Source organism: Pan troglodytes, chromosome 1 (assembly GCF_028858775.2).
Source record: "Pan troglodytes isolate AG18354 chromosome 1, NHGRI_mPanTro3-v2.0_pri, whole genome shotgun sequence".
Classification (NCBI taxonomy): Eukaryota; Metazoa; Chordata; class Mammalia; order Primates; family Hominidae; genus Pan; species Pan troglodytes.
In genome coordinates this window covers 25,284,868-25,306,564 of record NC_072398.2, presented here as the reverse complement: position 1 = coordinate 25,306,564, position 21,697 = coordinate 25,284,868, and the positions used below count along the sequence as shown (strand labels likewise).

Below are 21,697 nucleotides of genomic sequence, written 5' to 3'. Positions count from 1 at the left end.
CTCCGTCACGCCTTTACTCAGATGTCACCCTCTCAGTGAAGCCTTACCTAGGAACCCTACCTAGAATTCCAACACCAAACACACACACACACACACCCTAGCCCATTCTTCTGCTTTATTTCCCTCCTTAGCACAGTCACTAACATGTCATATGTTATATTTATTTAACTCATTTTTATTATCTGCCTTTCCTACTAGAAAGTAAGCTCCATACAGTCAAAGGTTTTGTCTTTGTTCAGTGTTGTAGACTCAGCGCCTAGAACTGTGCTTGGTATGTAACAAGTACACGCTAAGTATTAAATCCTGCAAATGTGATTGCATTTTACAGATGAAAACACTGAAGCACAGAGGGATTTAAGTAACTCACCCAGGTCACACAGCTATTAAGTGGCAAAACCAAGATTGAGCCCCTTCCTTGAGAGCATACAGGTAAAGACTCTCCTGAATCTGGACCACACGGTGCCAAGTGTGTCACTGCCTCTAGTTCTGTCTTTTAGAGCAACATTTTGCCCACAAGCCATCATCTCACCTGATTTATTTTCACGGTCAGTTTTGTTTCAGGTACTGCTAAACGGTATGGCATGTAGCGTGTAGCACAGCTATATACTCTCAAATGAGAGAGTGTGTTGTCCACTCATATCTTCAGCTTACATCCTGCTACCATCATTCTACTTCTGTTTCAACATTATTTTCATTCATTCAGTATTTACAGATCATCTGCTATATGGTCTCTGTTCTAATGTAAAAATAATCTTTACTAAACAGCTAATAGTACAGACAGTACAAAATTCAAAGAGAGAGAAAGAAAGCTGTGAGAAGGACACAGCCAGCCCACAGGAAGGAAGTCAAAAAAATAAACACCACAACCTGGCTCCTTCCCTCTCATGTCCACCCACTACTCTCCACTGGACAAACCCAACTACCTACCAGATGGCAAGGGAAGCGGTTGATGCAGTTTAGAGAAGTCAACCTCCTAAGGCTCAAAGCAGGGTGGAGGAAGGTGAAAAGTGAATGCAGAGGGGCAAAAAAAAGACACTCAGCACAGGAGCCCTCCTCTCCGTACTATGCAGTCAGAGGACTCTTGAGCAACCGAGCAACCATCTAAAGGAAGTGAGGACACAGCCCAGCTAAGGTCTGGGAGAAGAATGTGCCAACCAGAGGCAACACATTTAAAGCCCTTGAGAAGGAAACAAGTTTGTCACATTTGCACAAGAGGAAGGTCACTGCAGACGAAGCAAGAGGAAAGGGTTAATTCAAGGAGGCAAGCAAAAGCCAGATCATGCATGTCTTTATAGGCTGGAGGTTCCCAAACTTTGGTGTGGACAGAGGGTCGTTATTAAACACAGATTGCAGGGCTCCACCCCAAGAATTCCAAAATCAATAGATCTGGGTTGGAGACTGAAAATTCTGCATTTCTAACAAGCCCTCAGGTGATGTTGATACTGCTGGTCTAGAAACCACGTCCTGAGAACCATCGTCTAAGGCTAGGGCAAGGACTGTGGATTTTAATCTAAAAGCCCACTGGAGGCAAATCGTTAAAGTCAGAAAGTAGATCACTGGGTGTCAGGAGCTGCAGGAAGGGGAAATGGGAAGTGACTGCTAATAGGTACAGGGCTACTTTTTGGGGTGATGAAAATATTCTGGAATTAGTGGTGATAGTTACACAACATTGTGAATACATTAAATACCACTGAATTACGTATTTCAAAATGATTAGTTTTATGGTATGTGAAGTATATCTCAATTTTCAAAAGTAAGAGGTTACTGGAGGATTTTGAACGGGGTAGCTATTTATGCCCTTAAAAAAAATCACTATATGAACAAACTACAGGAGGACTGGCATGAAAGTCCAATTAAGAGGTAAATGCTACACACGGAATGAGATACGATGGTAGCACAGACTGCAAATTAATAGCAAAGGTGGTGAAAATGGCTGGATTTGGGTTATTATTTGAAGATAGAGCCAGTAAGACTCGCTTGGTGGACAGAATGTGGGATTTGAAAGTAGAGAGAAATTAAGAGTGACTCTGGATCTGCTACCTAAGCACTAGGTACAAAGTGAGGAAGGAGGAACAGGTTGGGAAGGGCCCACAGAATGAGGCCTCTATGTTAAATATGAGACACCTATGGAACATTCAAACGGAGACATGAAGAGGCCGTCTAATATGCAAGTTTGACTGAGATAAGAAAGCAAGAGATGAGCATGCAGAGGCATTTAAAGCCTAAGCCTGGATGAGAGCAGCTAGGGCCAGCTAGAGACAGGAAAGAATGCTGAGGACTGTGTCCTAAGCTAACCAAGCAACCTCCAGAGGTCCCACGGAGGACAAGGATTCAGCAGAGAAGCCTGAGAAAGAGCCACCAAAAAAAGACAGGAAGAAGTCCAGAAGAGTGCGGGACACCAGGAACCAAGCAAAGAAAGTGTGTGAGGGAGGAAGATGCAAAAGTGTACAATCAGATTTGGCAAGATGGAGGCTGCTGACTGCCTTGACCAGCACTGAGTCATGGGAATAAGGGCCTGGCTGGAACAGGCTAGAGAACCTGAGGGAAGGAAGCAGAGGCACAGTACAGACAACTAGTTCTTCCAGTGTGTTCTGCCCTAACCCAAGGCAGAGAAAATGGAGCCATCTAGGGAAGGAGACACAGGGTAAAAGGAGTGTTTTGTTTTTATCTCAAGGTGAGAGTTTTTACAGACCATTTTAATTGATGGGAATGACCTAGTTGAGAGGGAAAATGGTGTTGATAGGAAACTAACTATAGATATAAGTATATCCTCAAGTTATAAAGGTTATTTTTTTCCAATATGTATCAATTCCCTTTTCCTTCCTTTACTTGGAAGAGGAAAAAAAAAATAAGAAAAATAATCAAAAGAGAGGCTGGTTTCACTAACCTATCATGTTAACATGAGAAAATGCAGGCAGGCACACATGTTCTTTTTATTGCTACCATCCTTTTATCTTTGTTTTACAAATTTACTGTATTACAAAAAGAATTATTCAAAAAGTAATTGAATTTTCTGTCTAATAAAAAAATGAATTCACTTCTGTTTCATTTTGGTGAAGCAGTTTTTATCAGCATGTTGAAAATTTTACTTAGAAAAGAAATTTTAGGCTACTCTATCAACTAAGTCCTTTAGAAAACAATTCTGGCCTAGAATCCACCATTTTTAAAGATAAAAAATAAAACTATTAAATCTAAGAAGTTTCCTGCATCTGATACCAAAATATTTTTGAAGGCAATGAATAAAAAATGAAACATTTTTATTAAAAATATTTCAGTTACACGTTTTGTTATAAAACAGTGCTCACTGTACCCTATTATGCATACACATCTACAGACACAGAAAAAAGCCTGAAACTATATTCACCAAATTAACAGTAGTTATGCCCTGGTGGTGGGATGACTAAGTGAATTTTTAGGAACTTATCTATGTTTAAATTTTCTAGAATGTACCACGTGCACAATAAAATTGATTTTTTAAGCAATCAATGATGAAAATAACCACATACCATTTTTATTCATATACATTGTGCCTTCCCTGGATCCTTACCGTGAGATATGGAAGACAAATATCTGTTGAGACTGTTTTTCTTGGGTCACTATCTTGCCTCAAATTTAGTCAGGAATGATTAAAAACAAGCAATTAAGAAGCACATCTTAAAAGTCCACTATATTAGAATGGAATATTATTCAGCCATCAAAAGGAATGAGGTACTGATACACGCTACCGCACAGATAAACCTTGAAAATATTACGCTAAGTGATAGAAGCCAGACATGAAAGACCACATAGCATATAATTCCATTTATATGAAATGTCTAGAATATGCAAATGCATACAGACAAAAAGTTGATAATTGCCAAGGACTGAGGAAGGGGGAATAGGGAGTGACTGATAAAGGCATGGGGTTTCTTTCTTGGGTGATGAAAATGTTCTGTAATTAGTGGTGATAGCAGCACAACCTTGTGAATATACTAAAAACCACTGAATTGTACATTTTATATGGGTGAATTTTATGGTATGTGAATATATCACTTTAAAAAAAAAAGAGCCCACTGTATGCTTAGTATGTGAGAGATACAAAAATCTCAGGCCGGGCATGGTGGCTCACACCTATAATCCCAGCACTTTGGCAGGCAGAGGCAGGGGAATCACTTGAGCCCAGGAATTTGAGAGCAGACCATCCGGGGCAACATGGCAAAACCCTGTCTCTACAAAAAAACACAAAAAATTAGCCAAGCATGGTAGCGTATACCTATAGTCCAAGCTACCCAGGAAGCTGAGGTGGGAGGATCACCTGAGTCCAGGAGATCACTGCATGCCAGTCTGGGTATCAGAGTGAGACCCTGTCTCAAAAGCTACATATATATTTTTATATGTTTAGTACTCTATTACATGAATGAGAATGTGGGTAAAATGGAAATTCAGAAATGAAAAAGATGATTATGAACTGAGGTAGACGAGGTTTCAACAAACAGGCACAAATTAATAGTAAGCATAAGGAAATAATGTTTTTAAATTATCTGTCATAACTTTACTTCCAAAATGCCTTCTCCTGACACTATATGTTCTTTAAATACCATATTCTCAAGAATGTAAGATGACTTCATTAGCTCCTTTCCCATAAGGAACCAAGCAAAATGGGGTTCCCTAGAGTTGAAGCCTCTGGGAAGCTGTTGTGAGAAATCCTGCTATTCTCATTGAATCAAGTTATAAATGTGTTCCTGCCAACTTTTGAGGTAAATTGTTTTCATCATAAAGAGTGCAGCAATAATCAGGTCAAAAAAAAAAAAAAAACAGCTGTTACAGATTTACCCATACTACAAGGACAGCAAATTGCTGGGACATCTGAAAAGGCTCGTGACATCTTGCTTACTTGGTAACAGAGTACAGTTTTTCTTCCCCAGGTAGAAAAAGTGCATATTAGATCAGCCCTTCTTGGTGACCACGTACACATTAAAATGTTAACTTCCTTTGAACTTAGAAATCAGGAACATCATTTTTTATAGCAGGAACAAAAAGAGAAGACATTCATCAATAAACAATAAACTCTAAAGCATACTTAAGAGCAGAAGATATAAATGACAGATCCCACAAGACAATACAAATATGAAGACATGCAGGGAAATAAATATTAATTAAAACAATGAGGTACCACTTAACAGCTACAGGTTGAGTATCCCCTATCTGAAACGCTTAGGACCAGAAGTGTCTTGTATTTCAGAATTTTTTCGGATTTTAGAATATATGGATAAGCAGTTGAGCACCCCAATCCAAATATCCAAAATCCAAAATGCACCAATGTGCATCTCCTTTGAGCATCATGTAGGCACTCAGAAAGTTTTCAATTTTGGAGCATTTCAGATTTCAGATTTTTGGATTAAGGATGCTCAACCTGTAGTAAATTGTCTTCAATTAAAAGACAAGATCCAACATGGATGAGGTTGTACAAAAGTTATTTGCTCAAAGATATGATGGTAGTACTATAAATTATTAAAAATCCTTAGAAAGTAAAATAAACCATGTATCAAAAGCCACAGAATTATGTATATCTCATGACCTTACTCCTGGGAATTTATCCTAAAAAAAAAAAAAACTGAAATGAAGAAAAACTCTAAATGCCTGAAGATTTTCACTATAGTGTGAGGTCTATATATAGTAAGATGGAAAACTAAATATACAAAAACATGGAAAAGTCTTTAAACAGGGAAAAAGTTAAGTAAATTAAAATCATTTGCCAGAGGGACTATGTCCAGCCACCAACTCCTGTAAGTATAAATAGAGTGTTAGGAAAATGTTAAGAAAAGTTATAAAACAGAACAATACTAAGTGTTTTTAACTTTAAAAATATATGTACCATCGGCCGGGCACAGTGGCTCACGCCTGTAATCCCAGAACTTTGGGAGGCCGAGGCAGGAGGATCACGAGGTCAGGAGATCAAGACCATCTTGGCTAACACGGTGAAACCCCGTCTCTACTAAAAATACAAAAAATTAGCCGGGCATGGTGGCGGGCGCCTGTAGTCCCAGCTACTCAGGAGGCTGGGGCAGGAGAATGGCATGAACCTGGGAGGCGGAGCTTGCAGTGAGCCGAGATCGCGCCACCGCACTCCAGCCTGGGAGAGAGAGTGAGACTCTGTCTCAAAAAAGCAGGCAGGGTGGCTCCTGCCTGTAATCTCAGTATTTTGGGAGGCTGAGGCGGGAGGATCACTTTAGGCCAGGAGCTAGAGGCCAGCCTGGGCAACACAGTAAGACCCCATTTCCCCATGTATATTTAAAAAAAAAAAATAGCTCGCTGTGGTAGCATGTACCTGCAGTCTGTCCTAGCTACTGAAGAGGCCAAGGTGGGAGGATCACTTGACCCCAGGAATTCAAGGTTATAGTGAGCTATGATCATGCCACTGCACTCCAGCTTGGGCGACAGAGCAAGACGCTGTCTCCCAAAAAAAAAAAAAAAGTAAAAATATGTGTGTGTGTCTGTGTGTACACATGCACACACAAATGTACCATCTAAAAAAAAAAAAAATATATATATATATATATATATACTGACCTGTATGAAATACACAGAAAATCAGCGACACCAGTGGCAAGTATAGCTATCACTTTTAAATTTTTAAAATCTCAACAGTAAAATATTTTTATAATAATTTATAATTTAAAAGTATACTTAATACAAACTGGGATAAAAGAACATGAAAATATTTCATTAAAAATGGTAAATGTGATTACAACTTGTTTCTACCTCCTATAGTCATCTATCTCAAGAGAAGGAAAGTCGAAGGAAAGATAAAAAAAACACTGTGTTAAGTTGTGCCAGGCCACCTACAGGCACACTGCATAGTAATTCATGTCAGTCATATCCAGATGAAGACGTGCCCTTCCAAAAATTCAAAGTCACAGATAATTTTCATTTAAAAAAATGGGTCATAGATTTATTTTAAGAGTCCTGTGTTTATAGAGCATGTATGTACTGTAAATATGATGTTATGCTATCAACATAAGAATGACTCATTTTAAAGAGGAATTATTTCAGATCAAAATCTGAAAGACTTTTCTAAGAGGAAATACAAAAAAAAAACTGATTAGGGCATTTACAAGATGAGTCAGAGGCTAACATTTATTCATTTGATTCAGAAAATCATGTGAAGTTCTACAGAAAGAAGAAAGGAACCAAGAGTATAAGATGTTCCCTGTCACCAAAGGGAAATTACGCTCTACAACAGCACCTTCAGAGTTTTCATTTATAAAAACTCAAATCCTTCAAGTTTACCTAAGAGGAAGAAAGAGAAAATTATGAAATGAACAATCTATAAAAAGAGTGACACAAATCCTCCCCAAATTTTGCAAATCACAAGAAATACCACAGGAACAGCCAGGTGATTATGCTTGTAGAGAGATTAGGGGAAAATCTGAATGGTTTCTGTGTTTCACAATTCCTCTGCAGAAAGATAAATGTAAAACTATTACTTCAGTTTCTATATTTTGTTGTACCCCTTATGGAGGCAGGCCCGAAAATATTTCTTGTAAGAGGAGAATGCCACTAGGCTTCCTATAACCCAGTCAAGCAAAAACACCTCTCCCAACACTGTGATACAGAGTGGGGATTAAATTAAGATATAACCAAAGTTTCTTTCAAACTCATACACAGCCATTTAGCCCAACTATGACTTCTAACACTGGGCAGCGTTTAGGAAGGAGATGCCGACCCTTCCAGTCCTCAAGAGTACTCTGCCTGTCTCTGCACAGACCTGGAGCTCTGCTCCAGTGCTCACTCTGCCAGCTGAGACTGCACACCAAGGGCACTCATGAGCTTGGCTCCCTAATTCAGACATGCCGCACCCTAGCTGTGAGCTAGGCTGCCAGTCTTCTGCAAGAAGTGTGCTGCTCCACTACCCCAGCTTGAGCTTGAGCTGTCCTTCCTCGTCTCCCCAATATCTGAGTAGGCAACCCACAGGGGTCTCTGTGGAACCTTCCTCAGGAGCCACAGGGACACTACATATTTGAGTCCTTTCCCTCAAAGAGACACTCTCTACCTCCCTGACGATGGGTCCCAACATTATTAAAGTTATCAGAGAATCACTGCTTACAAAGGCCTATCATGATTTCTTAGCTGTTTCTCTAGAGTTTACTCTTGGAGCCATTAAACTGCTTTTAAAAATATTCACCAATTACCATGAGTTATGTATACCAATGTTCTATTAAGGCTCAATGATATTAAACCTACTTCTACACTAAGTATACCACTTTATATGATGGCATATTTTTAACATTAACCCATCAGTTCCTATCAGTTACATCTGAGTTTATTTAAAGCAAAATCATAAAATCATATTCAAAGGATTTTTTTTACTTCATAAACTATTCCTTTGCTCACTTACAGCAAGTTAGTAGAATTCAGAAATCAATAACGTGAAGTCTCAATATCAATTTGAACAATATTCTGTTAAAAATGTTAATCATGCATGGACTATCCTGACCATCCATTCAATATCATCTGGAGCACACAATCATATTCCGAAATAGTCAACACTCTGGAAAAAAATGATAGAGCAAATATGAAGTAGTTACTTTAATTAAGGAAAAAATCATAAAGTAGCCTGCTGGTCATAGATGTCTGGTAAAAGAACCACTTCATATACATGAACAGGTAACAGGGACCTCTACATAGAAACCTATAGGAGTCATATCCTGTCAAAGCCAGCCATGCCAAAGAAGCTCCTGGTTCTATGCCTTCCCCTCAATCCTAACTTCTTGCTGACTTCAACAAGAAGTTTCATTCATTCACCCGTTAGTACTTACTAAATACCTATTAAGAAAGGACAGTTAAAGCAAAAGGAACACAGTGATGAAAAAGCTTGCCTTCTTTAGGGCAGAGAAGAGAGGCTGGTAGCACACAAATGAGCATGGTATATAAAGTGATATGATAAAGAATTATGGAAGTGATGAGGGGAGGATGGCTGATCATGATTAGGAAAGACACCTCAGGGTGAAGGGGACTTTTGAGCTGAGACTGAAGAAGCCACAGCCACTTGAAAGATCTGAAGGAAGACATTTCATCAAAGGCCCAGAGGTGGTAATGAACTTGGACTATTCCACGACCAGAAAAAAACGCCACATCAGGAATACAGACTTGTGCCAATGAGGGCAGGGAGAACAGGGGGTAGCTCAGGCAGGGCCTTGTAGGTCAAGAATAAGGAGTATGGACTTTATTGCAAGGGAAAAGTCATAGAGTAGTGATTTGCAACATGCAATTCTGAGACAAACAGCATAAGCATCACCTGGGAACTTGTCAGAAATATAAAGTTCCAGGCCCTGCTCCACATCTCCTGATTCAGAAACCCCAGAGGAGAGGCCCAGTACTCACACTTAAGTTTAAGAACCACTGCATTAGAGGGTTTTGAGCAGGGAAGTAACATGAAACTAGGTTTCTGAGTAATTTGCTGCAAATAATGTAGAGTATTAATTTCACTAGCAGATAACAACAGTGTGTTTTAATCTATGTAGTATATATTAATTATAATACCAGTAGTTAACCCAACAACAATAGCAATACATTATGACACATATACACTGGTATTTATATTTGCATATTTTGAATTTCAGGGAATTCCATTTCAATTACAAGAAATATTAAGACCTAAAATTTATTTTAAATTATCTACTCCACAGTTATAGCCTCGAGTCACCAAATGAGAAATCTAAAATAGCCACTTTTCCTCACTTCTCTCCCCAGAGTAGCTCACCTGATTCCTACTCTGTCCTGTAGTGTCAATTCATCCCCATCCTTCCAGAATAACTCAAAGACCATAAAACTTCCTCCAATCCATCCATCCCTACCCACACACCCACCTCCAGCCAGAAGTAAATGTTCTCTTTGCTTCTCTGACAACCATTCACACTGTAGTTGTCTGTATCCCTGTCTTATCTGTCCTACTGGTCTATACATTCTTTAGGACACACGTTTTGGTTCTTAAATGCCTCCTCCCTGGTTTTTCTCCTCCTACATTATAACTCACTCCCCAAAAAACTCTGTCAGATCTCACACAAAGCAAATATGCAATACATGTTTGTTGGACTGAACTGAAACTGTGATGCAGGGATTCAAAGTTCCACGAAGAGGAGAAAGTTAACAGGCAACAAGAACATGACAAAGAGGATGTTCACATCCTGAAGCATCAAGAAATGTTTATCTATAAATGGTATTACTTCACAGTGAATGTTTTCAAAGCCAGACAATGTCTCAAAGAATTCTGCTTTAAGTAAAATTAAGAAACCTTTTCTCTTCTTTCAACTATGCCTGAAGCTGAATTTAGATAAGTTTCAAATTCTGAACGTATCCTCTAAAGCAACTCATCTTAGGTTACTCTGCTTCAATATCTGTCATAAACAATCAATGTATAAAGCAAAAGAACAAATACATTTAGTTAATTCCTCCCCGGCTCCAACTATTGATAAGTTTAGTGTTGGTGTGCTTCCTTCTAAACTGAGTCTTGTTGTCTGCCAGGCATTCGTCTTATTTTATGTAAAGGTACTGTTACAGATTTCATTCTGTTTTTTACTTTTACTCACTAAGCACTACATTTTTAAGATCTATCCGTGATGATCTAACTACAACCGATCCATTGCTTCTAGTTATTTCCTTCCTACCTCCCACTTTGCTATGGAAGTAGAGGCAAGAACTACACTCACCAAAGAAAATCCAAAATAAGAATATTCATTCACCCATTAACTCAAACAATATTTATTAAATCCCTACAGTGTGCCAAACACTGTGCTAAGTGCTAGAAACACAAAGATGAAAAGGCATGCTCCATGTCCTCACAGAGCTTATGGAACAATGAAGAAGCACTGCAAACCACGAAAAGGGTGCAATGTTGAGAAATGAGAACTTCCTGGTGAAAGTACATTTAAAGCATTTGAAGTCCAGTGAGAACAGAAAAAAAAATCCCCTCCAAGCAGTGGAAGAAGGCTTAACATAAAAGAAGTACTATTAAGCTAAAACTGTAGGATGAATAAGACAAGCAGGAAGAGGACCATCTAGGGAGAGAAACACTGTGTATAAAGACACAGGAAACTGTGGCATGCCCTCACAACTATAGTCCTGGAACTGTTGAAGCACAGAGGTGGGACGCAAGGCAGGACAAAGAAGAAGAGATGGGTCAATTCCCAACCCACAAGCCATGAATGTGCTGCAAAAACTTTCAATGCACAAAATTTGTTTTATACACATGCTGTTATGGCAAAGTCCGATGGAGTGGAGCACGTCATGGAGGGCAATATGCAAGAGTGGAGAGCAATATGCAACAGAGTACAACTTGCTGTGAGCAAGAGGAAACACAATTCCGAAGGAAGGCCGAATGAACCACGAGGTGACCGGATGCTCTTCTGCGCAGCACAAGGCATTCCCACTACTGTGCCATAGCTGGTGCTATGTTTTAATAACTGACTTGGTGTTTTGAGTTTTTCAATCATTTCCATTATGCAGCTAAAAATTCTGAAATGGAAATGTATCAATGACACAAAAAGGCTGAAATCCACTGGGCTACACAATAAAGAAACTTTCTATCTCACTAAAGAATTTATATATTTTATGCTGTAAGGAACAGAGGTCAGACTTGAAGAATTCTGGAGAGGGAAGAGACACATTGCTGTTTCAGAAAGACCACCAGGGAAGCAGTGTGTTAAATGGCCTGATGGGGCAGAGAACAGAAAAGGTAAGAAAATAGATAAGGAGAGCATTACAACAGTCCAGGCAGGAGAGGGGTGAGGCCAAACAGGTGCCCCAGGAAATGGAGAGGAGGGATCTGTGTGCCCTGGTGACTCAACAGCTCCAGGAGAAGACAGAAGAGAGGAAAGGAAGCAGGATGAAAGCCCAGGTCCGTGGCTACTAAAAGCAACAAGCAAAACCTACCAGAGAAAGATCCTATCTACCTTTAAAATAAATGCATTATCCAAAATAGATACCCCCCAAACTTTTCAGGAAATTAACAAAATTTTTGAAAATTACCTACATATCACAAACTAAGCAGTTATTATCTAGATTTTGTTGTGATGCAGAAAACACTGCCACAAAGAGACCGTTCTAGAATTAAAGTTAACTCAGACTTGATTTTCCTAGGTCACTCGCTACTTTGTGTCAGGAAAATGAAGATACTATTGTTTTAAAATTTTAAAAAAAGGGGGGGGGCGGGGGGTCAAGGAACTTTTAGGTTGAAGCATCAGAAGCTTCCAGAGCACTCTGGTCATGTGGTCAAAAGTAAAGCTGTCCTAAAGCATTTTAAGACAGACTATGGCTTCCTTGAGAAACCTGATACACCCTACTCAGTTGAAAAGAAACATGGTGACAGAAGGCTTTTTCTCAAGCCTAAATTTAAACTGCTCTGTGTAGCTGTCAGAGCTCTGTGGTGATATAAAAAGTATGGTTTCTCTTTAGCCCCACAGGAAGGAGCTTGTGGATACAGGAGTGATCTTCCACCATTCCTGTCTTGTCTTACTTCCAACCCTGGGTAAGTGCTACTGTTTCTCCTCTCACCCCTGGGGCTTCTGAGGGTCACTAAAACAATTTATTAGAGCAAGTGACAAACTCTTGAGTGCCTTCACAACCAATTCTGTCAGCTGGGCCTTAGGTGTGGTAAAAAATAAAAAATAAATAAAATTAAAACCCTTTAATTTATTTTTGGCAGCTTTCTGTAGACTTTCCTACTCTTCCCACCTTGCCCAAGTCTTACACTCTGGCACCTCTAAGGTCCACTGTCCACACAGCAACAGAGTGAGCTTTCCTAATCAATCAGGTTGTCACTTTTGCTAACTAAACCTCCTGTGGCTCCCACGTCCCTTCCCATGCCACCTCCACCCTTCCCTCTGGCCCGCGAAAACCTATATGCTGACAGGTCTTTTGCTTCGGCTCTTGTCACTCTGCCCTCTGCCCACGAAGCCCTGCCCCGCCCCCGCCGCCCCTCTCCCCTTGCCCCAGCCTCCAGTGCTTCCTCCCGGCCTCTGCACCAGTCCCTAGGAATCGTGCCCACTTGAAATGCTCCACCTGCAAATCTTCACAGGACCAGCTCCTTCTTGTCATTCAGGTCTCAGCTGAAATGTCACTTCCTGACCATCCAATCTAAAGTAGCCATCGCAGTCACATTACCCTTCTTAAATCCCATTTAACTCTCATGTTTTTCTTTTTTGTTTATTTTCTCTCTCTCCCACCCAAGTCTCCCATTAAGCACTATGAAAGAAAGCTAAGCTCCCTGAAAACTTCCTTTCCTGTCTCCATGGCATTTACAACAGTGCCTGGAATACAGAAGATGTTAACTAAATATTTGTTGAGCAGATGTTATCCCCAAAAGGCCATCCAAAAACAATTAAATGGTTAATGAGGGAGAATGAAAAGCAATGATTTAATGTGATTTCATTCAAAATCAGCCCCTAATCTATTTCCAACAAAGGTATCTGACTACATTGAATTACTGCTCCCTACTACACGGGCAGCCCTCAAGCTGCAAGTGGAGACACTCACTCCACTCCCATCTGGACACTTCAAAGTCACTGCTGCACCATTCGAGCAACTGGAAATGGCTGAATGTCACTGGTCATCTCACAGCAGACATTCTATGCGTCCCTGTCCTCCACTTCTCCCAACATGCCTATCCTACTCTGCTCCTTTCCTATTAGGGTGATCCAAAAGTAATTGTGGTTTTGCCATCAAAGGTGACGGTAAGAACCGCAATTACTTTTGCACCAACCTAATACATCATCACCTTCAAGCCGTATTTACAGATATCATCTCAGGAAAGACTATTCAACACCCCTCATACAAAAGCTAATTATCACACCCCTTCTCTTTCCCTGCAGATGTGGAAGATCTGAGATCTCTATGGTAATATTAGATAGAGGTGGGAAGAAATAGCTATTGAGATGTTTCCTTTGCCCAGGGGGAGGTAACCACCTCCACATCATTTGAAAGTTGATAAGAGAACTATTTGCCAATCTTCTCATCAGTATGGATTTAAATAAGGGACGATGTCTCCATTTTTTTCTTTTTTTTTTTCCCATTGTTCCTTTTCTACTTTAAAACTACAGTAAGGTTATGCTTTGAAAAGCAATTTTTGAAGTTACCATTAGCCAAAACAACATCATTACCATTGTTTGTCCTGTCAAACATATAAAAATACTCTAACCCAAGCATTTGCCATCTTGAACAGAGTATGTGTTTGCAGGCAGACAGTTCGAATCTCATTTCTACTAGTGACCAGAAACAAATTACTTAAGCCCTTTGAGCTTCAAATTCCTTATCTGTTGAATGAGAGTGGGAAGATCAACTTCAGAGTGTAATAAGGGGATTAGACGGGATGACCAACCTAAATCACCAGGCACAGTGTGAGGCACAGAAAGGGGGCTCCTCTTCATCCCTGGGAGGGAAGTTAGAGTGAAGCTTCCACTCCCCCTGCTTTTACATATAAATTGTTCACTCCCCTGTGGAAGAACAGTAAATTGCCTTAATCATTTTTTATTACCACAAGTAGTTTAAACTGGTAATCTATAATAGTTTATTCATTATGGTTTTCTACCACTTTTCTATGCTTGTGCCTTAAGGAATTTTGGATTGATATGTTTGAAATTTAAATAAAGTAGTATTAAGTTATAAATCTGTATCCAGAAAAACAACTGAAGTGAAAGTTCGGCCAACGGCAGTGGCTCACGCCTGTAATCCCAGCACTTTGGGAGGCAGATCACTTGAGGTCAGGAGCTCGAGACCAGCCTGGCCAACATGGTGAAACTCTGTCTCTACTAAAAATAGAAAAAAAAATTTAGCTGAGTGTGGTGGCGCACTCCTGTAATCCCAACTACTCGGGAGGCTGCTGCTAGAGAATCACTTGAGCCCAGGAGGCAGAGGTTGCAGTGAGCTGAGATGGCGCCACGCCACTGCACTCCAGCCTGGGTGATAGAGCAAGACTCTGTCTAAAAAAAAACAACAACAACAAGTGAAAGTTCAGTACTTACTGGTCCAATGAACATATTCATTGAAAATCTGGTTCGATTATCATCCAAATAAATAATTTGTTTTCGAGTATACTTTATGTAGAAAAAAAGTTTCTAAATCTGTAAAACTACTTTTCCTGCCCATTATCTACTGATGTTTAAAACTTGCATTTCTTTAATAAGACACATTTATTTTAGTAAGATGGTATGCAAAGTGTTTTAAGAAATCACTGACTACTTAAAACTTGATGCTTATAAAGGATCCCCGAATGACCAAACTTCTTGGCTTGCCCCAATAAGACATAGAATTTTAATGTCTCACCTACCACTGCAATATAACTATACATTTCATACATAGTCACATCATCTGTGTTTTCTTTTTTCAATTACATCTGATTAAACAGAATGTTCTGTTCAGTACCTAGCACACCATCAAAAACAAGTATTTAAATAATGTGTGGCTTAAGTGGCATGAGCTGAAAAGAACACTCTGGATTCCTAAACTCTTAATTCCTGTTCTTCTTATTCTGTGAGATCCTTGTGGAGAAAGCTGGTGAGAGGTATGGTATGCAGTTATCCCATTTAAGCTAAGGAGAGGCTAGATAACATGAGCTTCAAGAATACTCAGTGTTAACTTCAGAAAGACTTTTTAAAGAGTGCCATACACTATGGTAGATCACCAAAGGAGACAAAGGTCTACAGTATTCTTTAAAAGCTCCAGAAAAGAAAGTTTTGTTTTATTGTCTGCTGAGGCGGTGGGGATAAAGACGGAGGGAACACAGCTCTTCCTAGAAGCAGTGTATGCGAATAAATGACCCTCCATGTGTCTTCCAGATAAATACATTCTCCTTAATTGTTAAACATAAGCAGGTGTATGCTTGTGTAAATTTCTTTTAAAAAGTCTAAATCTGGTTTCTCTGAAACAGGTAAAAATACAGAAATTTTCAAACGTCTTTCAGCTTTTAAGAGCTGAAGTCACAAGGCAACAAAACTAACGCACATGAAATGTGAGATGCTGCTGGGTGCGGTGGCTCATGCCTGTAATCCCAGCACTTTGGGAGGCCAAGGCTAGTGGATCACGGGGTCAGGAGTTCAAGATCAGCCTGGCCAATACAGGGAAACCCTGTCTCTACTAAAAAATACAAAAATTAGCAGAGCGTGGCCTGTAATCCCAGCTACTCGGGAGGCTGAGGCAGAGAACTGCTTTAACCCCAGGAGGCGGAGGCTGCAGTGAGCCGAGATCGCGCCACTGCACTGCAGCCTGGACTACAGAGTGGTGAGACTCCGTCTCAATAAATAAATAAATAAATAAATGAATAAATAAATAAAAGAAATATTTTGCACATTTCTAAAAATAGATTATTTGTTTAACAGCCTTTGATAACTGTAATTCTATAAAGATAGGAACCTCCCTTTAGGGACCTAATCTAAACTTTATTCTGGAATAAAGCCTGATCTAAGCTAATTTGCTACACTATTACTCAAGCAAAAAGAATTCTTTCAGACCACGATATAATCATACAAATAAAATGTTCCAAATACATAACTTGAAGTCATACAAATATAATGTTTCAAATACACAACTTGAAAGATTTTTAGTTTCAAAACACAATTTTGGTTGTGTTTTGTGCAAATTTGTGCAAATAAAACCAGACCTTTGTAAATAATAATACAAGTATTTAAGCAAAAGTTAAGCTACTGGTCTGTAGAGCTGCACACTTTGCAGTTATGCTCAGAAATATACAAATCCTACTGATCAGGTGGTCAAACTGCTAAAGGAGATACTGTAATATCCCATTTTTTTTCCTAGACCCTCAAAATTAGAAGCTCAAATTTTATTCTACAGCATCATGAAATAACTAGAAATAATTATGCCTCTGCAGCAATGAAAGATAAAATGCCATAAACTTAGGAATTAAACTATGATCACTTCAACTGAGCTTTTTAAAATAAGCCATTATTTTCTCTTTCTTTTTTTTTTTTTTTTTTGAGACAGTCTCGCTCTGTCCCCCAGGCTAGAATGCAATGGCTCACTGCAACCTCCGCCTCAAGGGTTCAAGATTCGCGATCTCGGCTCACTGCAACCTCCGCCTCAAGGGTTCAAGATTCTCCTGCCTCAGCCTCCTGAGTAGCTGGGATTACAAGCACACGCCACCACGCCCAGCTAATTTTTGTATTTTTGGTAGAGATGGGGTTTCACCATGTTGGTCAGGCTGGTCTCAAACTCCTGACCTCGTGATCCACCCACCTCGGCCTCCCAAAGTGCTGGGATTACAGGCGTAGCCACCGTGCCCGGCCCAGCTATTATTTTCTTAAAAACATCTATATAAGGGCTATATGATGACATCGGTTTGACTGCATTGTCATACAGTAGCCACCAGGCATGTGGCTATTTAAATATAATTAAAATTAACTCTTAAGTTCAGTTCTTCAGTTCCCTTGGCCACATTTGAAGTGCAGTAGCCACATGTGGCTGGTGACTGCCATGCTGGACAGCAAAGATACAGAGCATTTCCATTACAGCTGGACATTCATGCCAAATATACAGCATCTCCAATGACCAAGTGACAGGCAAATTCAAGCCTTCTGGTCTTCCAGGTGGCACTACCAAATACTGTGTAGTTTTGTAAATAATTTTTTAAAATTTATTATTTCAACAGCAGATACAAACAAAAATTTTTATGAAACTATCAGCTGAAAAGAGCAGAGAGTAGCTTTTAGAGTTAGCCAAGCTCTTTCTTAAGAACACATTTTTGTTTTGAGCATAACACTTCACAAAATCAAAGTAGTGAATAAAAGATATCTAATGTAATTTTCAAACGACTAAGAATTTTTGCTTTTGGTAACTGCCTCCCTTTATATGAAAATCAAATACAACATGCGGATCACTAAAAAGCCAAACTCTCAAAGTGCAAATAATCTCTTCTTTCATCAGGAAAAAGATGTCAAGTATGAAAGTATAACCAGTTTCTCCTCGGCAAGTTGTGGAAATATCATAGAACTAGAGATACTAACAATGGCAGGTATCTGAAAGTGAGAGTAATTATCACTCCCATTTCTGCAGTACCCTTTCATTATCTCTACTGTGATTTGCAGAGCTTGCTATTTATTTTTAGTTAGCCTTCTAAAATACATCTTCCACTTTTGGTTTTGGATCCAATTATCACTTCATGTCCCACATAAAAGAAAACCACTTGATCCTGTACGATTTGGTGAGAAAACACATGAACACAATTTATTTGCACTTTTTTTTTTTTATGGAGTCACTCTTAGTTACCAGGCTGGAGTACAGTGGTGCCATCTCGGCTCACTGCAACCTCCACCTCCAGGGTTCAAGCAATTTTGCCTCAGCCTCCCGAGTAGCTGGGACTACAGGCGCACGCCACCACGCCCAGCTAATTTTTGTATTTTTAGTAGAGACAAGGTTTCACCATGTTGACCAGGAGGGTCTCAATCTCTTGACCTCGTGATCCGCCCGCCTCGGCCTCCCAAAGTGCTGAGATTACAGGCATGAGCCACCGCTCCTGGCCTATTTGCACATTTTTAATATAATGCAGTCTAAATAGTAAACCATTATCTTCAGAATGCCTTTAAAAGCAAATCAAGGGTTGTACCTAATGCCACAGAACTGTACACTTAAATATAGTTAAAATGGCATATTTTATTTTATGTATATTTTACCACAATAAAAGTACATCAAGGCAATTGTCTACATTCTGAGACTATCCATTTTTTTACACTAAATGGCTTTTCCTGATAAATTGGTTAGAATTTTCCAAAGTAATGTAACAAAATTACATTTATGTTGGAATAAAAATCCAAGCATATGAAAAGCCAAAGATGAGAAATATACTTAATAAAATAGTTTTATTTTCAAATATCCAAAATATTACAGTATAAAGACACATATAACATGAGTCTACTAAATGAAAAATTATTTCATATTTTTATATATCACAAATCTGAGAATCTCCACTTTAACCAACATTGGAAATTCAGAGGCGTTTATCTACCGCCTATTGCAAGCTAGACACTGTACTAATCACACTTCCTTCATAAACATAACTCTAATCCTCAAACCACCCTAACAGCTGAGTACTATTATCCCCATTTTACAGATGATGAAACTGAGGGACAAGTTTTTTTAAAGTGGCTACATCACTAAAGGTAGTAGCTGAGCAATACTGAAGTGTTAGTCTGACTTCAAAGCTGGTGTAAGTGCCATCATACCACACTGAGTCTGTGTTAGGATTGTATTCTGACATCAGAAAGGCAATCAGAAGAACCATACTGCTAAATTGAATATAGTCTCAAGAGCCACATAACGTTTTATGAATTCGGCTACACAACGGATACCTTGGTAGGGTATCTCCAAAGGATACCTTGACAAAAAACAAGGAAGAAACCACATAGCAACAACTGATACGTGTTTCTCTTGCTCCTACTGTTAGGAAAAATTCACAGACAATCCGTACAAGTTACTTCAACACAAAGAAATGTAAATCCAGGAAATAAAAATCTTAACAGCAAAATCCATCACCCTTATCTATGGTCCATTATTTCAATATTGGGTATTCACACTACAAACCTGATTTCATAACCAGGCATTAAACTAAAATAAGATGCATAATGCTATTAATACTTTCAAATTCCTTGAATCCTGGCAGGACAAAATATCCCAAACCATCTTAACCCAATTACTAATTCTAGTGAATTGTTAGGTCGGCCCAGTGAGAGTTTGGGACGCCCTCCATGACACAAGCAGGGGGCCAGGGAACAGCATATTATACTCTGTATGTGTGACTGCAAACTTTGTCATCACTCCATTCCACAGACTTCATAAAAGTAAAAGCTTTTTGTTTCTTTGTCTGAACAAATGGAGCCACAAGCATAGGATGCCTGCAAGATGTCCCCACTTCAGTGGGAGAGGTGCAAATACAACTTCCACGAAGAAACTCGCTACTGAAGTCTGCAGAAGCCACCGCAACCCACCACAAACCTCCATTCCGCGATCGCTGAATGACAGAGACATTTCTGAAATGTCTCAAACCTGCTGTTCATCTGTGGCCTGGTGGCCGTGTCAAAAGCCTGCGGAGCTCCTAAAGAAGGCACTAATCCTCTCCGGAGGTCTTGCTAAAAGCTGTGGGAAACGAAGGGAGCCAGGCACGTACGCTTTCCTGCAATCTAAAACTTCCGAGATTGCATTTACCAAAACCCCTTTCCACAAAGAGGTAAGGGTGACTTAGCTGCTACTGTGGATATCAAGATCGAAATTCAATTAAAAACAAAGCAAAGGTACCCGTTCCAGTAACGTATGTTTCACTCCAGTAAAAAGTAAAAAGACACAGCAAAGAACAAGGTCCCCGGTTCCCGTATTCTTGACCTTCAAGAACTGCAAAAAAGTCAAGACCCAGTGAAAGACGAAAAGTTTGAGTGGCTGCTGGGCTCGCGGGCGGCTCGCCTGACTCCGGAGCAGCTGGAGGAACCCGCCTCGAGGTTAGGGTCTCGCCGCGCCCCCACGACGGCTGTGGGCGCAGAGCCCAGAGGATGGAGCCTCCCCTTCCTGAAACCCGCTCGAAGCTCGGAAAGCCCCGGCCCCTACGCGCGGGCTGCGGCCCCCAGGCTCCTTCCCCGACGCGCCCGAGGGCGCGGACCAGCCACCGGCAGGCGACCCCGCACACTTCCGGGCCCGACGCCCCGGCCGCTCGCCCACTTACCGGCATCATCTTGGACCCGAACCGCATGGAAGCGGGTGGCCAGACTGCGGCCCCGGCCGAGCTGAGGTGCCCCGGAGGGTCGCAGATGCGGGGGAGGGGAGCGGAGAGCGAGGCCGCCCGGACCTGTTGCGAGGCGGCGGCGGCGGCAGCGGCGGCGCGCGGGTCCGAAGGGCCCTCCGCGCGGGCTGGGGCACCAACAAGCCCCGGGCTCCCCCGCCCCGGCCGGGCCCCCTGACGCGGCTTTGTCTCTTCGACGCTCGTGACGGCCGGGGCTCCCTCCTCCGCTCCGAAACCAACTAATCCCGGGCCGGGCCCCAGCCGAGCCCGTGCCGGCTCCGCCCCCCGCGCCGACCCCGCCCGCGGCGCGCCTGGCGGCCTGGGGGAGGGGCGGCCGCGGGAACGGGAGCTGCGCGCGCCTGCGCGGGCCCGGCTGGGTGGACGGGGAGCGGCGGGAGCCGGCCGCCTTTTCTTTCTTCGCCCCGGACTGAAGTGCGGTCGGGGCCGCGCGGCGGAGCGGCTGGAGCGCGCGCCTCCTAGCGGAGCCGGGGCAATTGGAAGGCGGCGCCTCAGGAAAACAGAATGGTAGTGAATGGCACCGAGCCGCCCCAGGGCTGCCGCCGTCACCTCCTCGGCGGCTCCGAGTCGTGCGAGGCAGGGGACCCTTTGCCTTCAGAACAGGGCGCCCGACGTTGGGCGCGTGGACAGAGTCCTCCGGCGGCCGCGCCGCTGGGCCAGGCGGAGAGAGACGGAGAGAGGCGGACGGACTTCAGGGGAGGCCCGGGCCACGCCGCGGAAACTACCCGACTCCCTGGAGGCGGCCAGGACCGACCCTGTCCCGACAAAATGGAGTTCCCCGTGTGGCTTCAGCTCGCGGCGCGTTCCCAGAGCTCCTCAGTGATCCGGCTTTCGGATTGTTCGCCTTTCGTCTCATTTGCCGTTGTCCAAATTCTAATTTAAAACTCATGTGTTACTTGCTGTAAGGTTAACAAACGTACACCGCAAACT

General features: G+C 41.4%; 1 protein-coding gene across 4 annotated transcripts in view; it reads right to left on the bottom strand.

Moving 5' to 3' along the window:
* Nucleotides 1-21,043, bottom strand: part of TP53BP2 (tumor protein p53 binding protein 2) — a 65,717-nt gene extending 44,674 nt beyond the window's left edge. The window contains exon 1 of one of the 4 annotated variants that reach the window (XM_009441559.4): nucleotides 20,693-21,043. In XM_009441559.4, coding sequence (XP_009439834.3) covers nucleotides 20,693-20,719 — 27 coding nt within the window. In that variant the 5' untranslated portion in view covers nucleotides 20,720-21,043. The remainder of the gene's footprint in view (nucleotides 1-20,692) is intronic. The other 3 variants (XM_016939555.4, XM_063809872.1, XM_063809871.1) reach the window with 3 other exon arrangements.
* Nucleotides 21,044-21,697: the final 654 nt, after the last annotated feature.